Source organism: Otolemur garnettii, unplaced genomic scaffold, assembly GCF_000181295.1.
Source record: "Otolemur garnettii isolate 467f Iridium unplaced genomic scaffold, OtoGar3 scaffold00073, whole genome shotgun sequence".
NCBI lineage: Eukaryota > Metazoa > Chordata > Mammalia > Primates > Galagidae > Otolemur > Otolemur garnettii.
In genome coordinates, this window is record NW_003852468.1 from 7,570,091 (window position 1) to 7,575,152 (window position 5,062).

At 44.9% G+C, this 5,062-nt stretch overlaps 1 protein-coding gene across 1 annotated transcript in view; it reads left to right on the top strand.

The window, feature by feature from the left end:
* The first annotated feature begins 1,801 nt into the window (after nt 1-1,801).
* Nucleotides 1,802-5,062, top strand: part of BCL2L15 (BCL2 like 15) — a 6,588-nt gene continuing 3,327 nt past the window's right edge. Inside the window, exons 1-2 of the mRNA XM_003793857.2 lie at nt 1,802-2,165; nt 2,456-2,574. Coding sequence (XP_003793905.1) covers nt 2,039-2,165; nt 2,456-2,574 — 246 coding nt within the window. The 5' untranslated portion in view covers nt 1,802-2,038. The remainder of the gene's footprint in view (nt 2,166-2,455; nt 2,575-5,062) is intronic.

Sequence of the window (5,062 nt, forward strand, 5' to 3'; positions counted from 1 at the left end):
CTAGAGTGTTGTGGCATCACAGCTCATAGCAACCTCCAGCTCTTGAGCTTAGGTGATTCTCTTGCCTCAGCCTCCCGAGTAGCTGGGACTACAGGTGCCTGCCACAACGCCCAGCTATTTTTTGTCACAGTTTGGCTGGGGCCAGTGCCCTACTCACTGAGCCACAGGCACCACCCTCTTTACAAATGTTTTTAATATTTATATTTATGCTTATGCATCAAAAGTGTAACTCCAGGAAGCAATAACAATACGCCTACGTGAAATAATACCTGGAATATGGTAATGAAAGCATTTTCAGCCAGCGAAGAGTGATGTTTCTCTTCCTGTACTTTGTACTGCAGGAACTACCAATCTAGCTAATATTTTTACAAAGATTATTGGAAAATCCCTTGTAAAATTATTAAATATGCTAAGAGCATGGCAAAAGAGCTGCTGAGAGACACTTTGGACTTCCCGCCACAGAGTGTCATCGGACTGCGGAGGCAGCAGGAAGCAAAGGTCCTTGAGAGGCCAAGAGAGAAGCAGGCAACGTGAGGGAAACCCGCCAAGTGGCTGGAGGGGGAGACCTGGATTCTGCAGCAGTGTCCAACTGGGATCTCTGTTTCAACCAAGATAATGCAAGAAGAGAGTAAAAGGGTTGCTCGAGAAAAAACGATGATTTCTCAGGGACACCGAAAAGGTGCTTTAAGAAGAGAGGTTTGAACATGAGAACATGAACAAAACTTGCCCCCAAACTTCCAGCAGCCTATGAGAATCAAATTTTGGAATTTCATTCTTATGTTATCGATCTTTGAAAGACTTACAACTTTGAGCTGACCCAAATTGTCAATATGGATGGCTGAGGTCCCGCTCTCATTTGGTATGCCATTCCACAGAACTGTGGATGTCAAAGGAGCAAAGACAGTAGCTGTTAAAACTAGAGGACGTGAGGCCGGGTGCAGTGGCTCACGCCTGTAATCCAAGCACTCTGGGAGGCTGAGGGAGGTGGATAGCTGGAGCCCAAGAGTTTGAGGTTGCTGTGAGCTATGACACACACAAAATTTCTTTTTCTTTTGAGACAGAGTCTCACTCTGTCACCCTGGGAAGAGTGCCTTAGTGTCATAGCTCACAGCAACCTCAAACTCTTGGGCTTAAGCAATTCTCTTGCCTCAGCCTCCCAAGTAGCTGGGACTGCAGGCACCTGCCACAACACCTGGCTATTTTTTGTTGCAGTTGTTTAGCTGACCCAGGCTGGGTCGAACCCTCTTGCCTTGGTGTAAGTGGCTGGAGCCGTAACCACTGTGCTATGGGTGCCAAGCCAAAAATAATTGTTTTTTTGAGACAGAGTCTCACCATGTCGCTCTTGGTAGAATGCTGTGGCATCACAGCTCACAGCAACCTCAAACTCTTGGGCTCAAGCGATTCTCTTGCCTCAGCCTCTAGAGTAGCTGGGACTACAGGCACCAGCCACAATACCTGGCTTTTTTTTTTTGTTTGCAGCTTTTTGGCTGGGGCTGGGTTTGAACCCACCACCTCCAGTACATGGGGCCAGCGCCCTTTCCTTGAGCCACAGGTGCCACCCCAAAAATAATTTTTTTAAAATGAAAGATTTTTTTTCATGAACATTTGAGCCAAAAGCAGGGTGCGCATTACACCAGCAAAGTATATAGACGTATGTAACTATAACAAAGTATATAACAGGAAGTATTACTAATGAAATCATCCAACAGGCTTTCTCAACTCAAGTTCAGTTATAGATAGGGTTAACTATAAAAGTTATGCAGTAATCTCATTGTACCAGTGGGGTGTGGTCGTGGGATAAGGAACTTCAAGTCTTCAACAAGTCTCCCAGTTCTGGGTAGGTAACCTTTTCAGAGAAGTCCTACCTTTCTGAGCAGGTATTTTTGAAGAGAGCTGGTAGGAAAGGTTTCAGGACCCGTCCAATGAGGAAACTTTATAAGAGTTAGACACTTCTGTAGGTTGATAGTAGTTCTAACTTCCAACTGGGCTGAAAACTGCTTGTTTTGTGGAAAAGTAAACTCAGAAACAAACATCAAAAATGAAAAGCCTCCCAACTTTTGAGGAACAAACCGAATGCGTTGTGAAAGCTCTGCTTGAGGAATTCTTGGGCCCAGCACCACAGATGGCTAGTCGGAACCTAACCTCTGAAGACAAACCTGATTCAGGTAAGGCCCCTGGCCTGTGCTGTTGATGACAGGTTAAAAGGAGTATGCTTTACTTCCCCTTAAGTGTTAAAGGCAAACGCTCAGCTTTAGCAATACCTGAAGGAAAAAAGTTCAGTGAAGGAGATTTTCTGGCTATTGGTATTGACAGCATTGAAGTTCTTGGGAGAGAACAATAACAAAATTGTTTAAAAGACTAGAGAACTTTTTATTATTGTCCCGATTCCTGGGACTTGCCATCCCTTCCAGCATTGTGAAAAATGTAACCAAGATGTTCCCTTTGTCTTACTCAGGAGAGCCTTCCACTGTTGACTGGACTATCGTTGCTAGTCGCCTTCGGATGTTGGGGGACGAGATTAATGCAGAGGTAGAAGCTTCTGCCAAAGACTTTGTACAAACCATTCCAGGACAGGTCAGGTTTCTACGTTCTGCTACCGTTTGATGCTTTGTTTCTATTTCAAACTTCTTTTTTTTACTACTTTTATGTGAGTGTGACTAGGAATATTTGGGTGCTTGTATTCATCCAAGGAGACCTAGCAGGAATTCTCCAATTGCTAATTCTTTAAAAGTTAATCAAAACCTAAGTGGTATAGAGACGGAAAGTTCTTGCCTGAACAGCTTTCGGCTTGTCTCCTCTTGGTTTTCTTTTTTCTTTCTTTCTTTTTTTTTTTTTTTATTGAGACAGAGTGTCAGTATGTCGCCCTCGGTAGAGTGTCGTGGTGTCACGCTCACAGCAACCTCAAACTCTTGGGCTTAAGCGATTCTCTTGCCTCAGCCTCCCTTGTAGCTGGGACTGTCGGCACTTGCCACAATGCTGGGCTGTTTTTTTGTTGTAGTTGTCATATTTGTTTGGCAGCCCTGGGCCGGTGCCCTAACCACTGAGCCCCGGGGGCCAAGCCTCCACATGGTTTTCAGCAGAGCTGTGCTTAGTGCACAATAGTAATTGTACTTTACTCTTGGCAAAGTTATCTTAATACTGGCTTGGTGCCTGTAGCTAGGGTGCCTGCCACATACACCCAAGCTTGTGGGTTTGAACCCAGCCTGGGCCTGCCAAACAGCAATGACAACTACAACCAAAAAATAGCCAGGCATTGTGGTGGGCACCTGTAGTATCAGCTACTTGGGAGGCTGAGGCAAGAGAATCACTTAAGCCTAAGAGTTGGGGGTTGTTGTGAGCTGTGATGCCAAGGCACTCTACCAAGGGTGACATAGTGAGACTCTCAAAAAAAAAAAGTTATCTTAATACTTACTTTGTGGGGGCATGGTGTCTTTTCCCCTCCAGGGCTCAGCAATGAACTATATACAGGAGTGACAGGCAGTTTACAAGTTGGATGCAATGAGGGATAAGCCCTTACAACAGCCCACTGGCCTTTCATCAGAATGCTGCTTAATAGGCCGAGCATGGCTGCTCATACCTGTAATCCTAGAAATCTGGGAGGCTGAGGCAGGTGGATCCCTTGAGATCAGTAGTTCAAGACCAGCCTGAGCAAAGCAGGACCCCTGTCTCTACTAAAAATAGAAAAACTAGATGGGCATTGTGGTGAGTGTCTGTAGTCCCGGCTACTGGGGAGGCTGAGACAAGAGAATCGCTTGAGCACAAGAGTTTGAGGTTGCTGTGAGCTGTAACACCAACACACTCTCCCAAGGTGACAGAATGAGACTGTGTTTCAAAAGAAAAAAAAAAAAGGAATGCTGATTACTGAGAGTAGGACTTGGATTTTGTGTTAGATGTAAAGACCATAAGGCAGTGTCCTAGGAGATGTTGCCGATTAATATCAACAGTGACAACTACTATTGATTTATTACTTGCTATGTGCCAGTGTTAACTCATGTAATGATTACACCCCTGTAGGAGTTGTCATAGCTTCCTAGAAGCTGTTAATCATTAGAGCAACTGCTCCTCTTCTGCATATAACACCATGAGCGGAAACCTATTTTGTTCACCGCTGTAATCACACAACCTAGATAGTGCCTGATATACAAAAGGCCCTTAGTAAGTACGTATTTCCTAACCTGATACTATTTAAGCAGATAAGGCAACTGAGGCACAAGGAAATATATAATTAAGTCACTCAGTAAGCGTTGGATGGAGTGCAGTGGTAAGATCATACCTCACTGCAGCCTTAAACTCCTGGGCCTGGGTGGTGCCTGTGGCTCAAGGAGTAGGGTGCCGGCCCCATTTACCAGAGATGGTGGGTTCAAACCTGGCCCTGGCCAAAAACTGCAAATAAATACATAAATAAATAAAGTATTAAATTCCTGGGCCCAAGTGATCCTCCTGTTTCAGCCTCCTTAGTAGGTAGGGCTATAGACGCATACCTCCACACTTGGCTAATTTTTCTTATTCTTTGTAGAAATAGGGTCTTGTTATGTTACCCAGGCTGGTCTCAAACTCCTGGCCTCAAGTGATCTGCCTGCTTCAGCCTCCCAAAGTGCTGGGATTACAGGCATGAGCCACCGCACCTGGCTAACTTGAAGCTAAGATGTGAACCCAGACTGATTCCAGAACCAAGCTCTTAACCATTGATGTTTTATTCCCCCTACAGTACACAGTTTGGATAGTGTGCCTACATCACATCCAGGCAGAACTGAACCTATAACTCCCAATTGCTTGCCCTGAGGCTGTCCTGTGTAACTTCTAGCTAAATCTACTTTTTTCTTCCTCATTTTAAAAAATTTTGGAATAGTCTCAAACTCAGAAAAGTTGCAAATATGCTGCAAAGAATTTTTCTCTGAGTCATTTGAGAGTAAGTAGGTGGTATATTTCATCACCCCCTAATACTTCCTTCCTAATATTTCCTTCAAACAAGGACATTCTCGGCTCGGTGCCTATAGCTCAACCGGCTAAGGCGCCAGCCACGTACACCTAAGGTGGCGGGTTCGAATCCCCAGCCCGGACC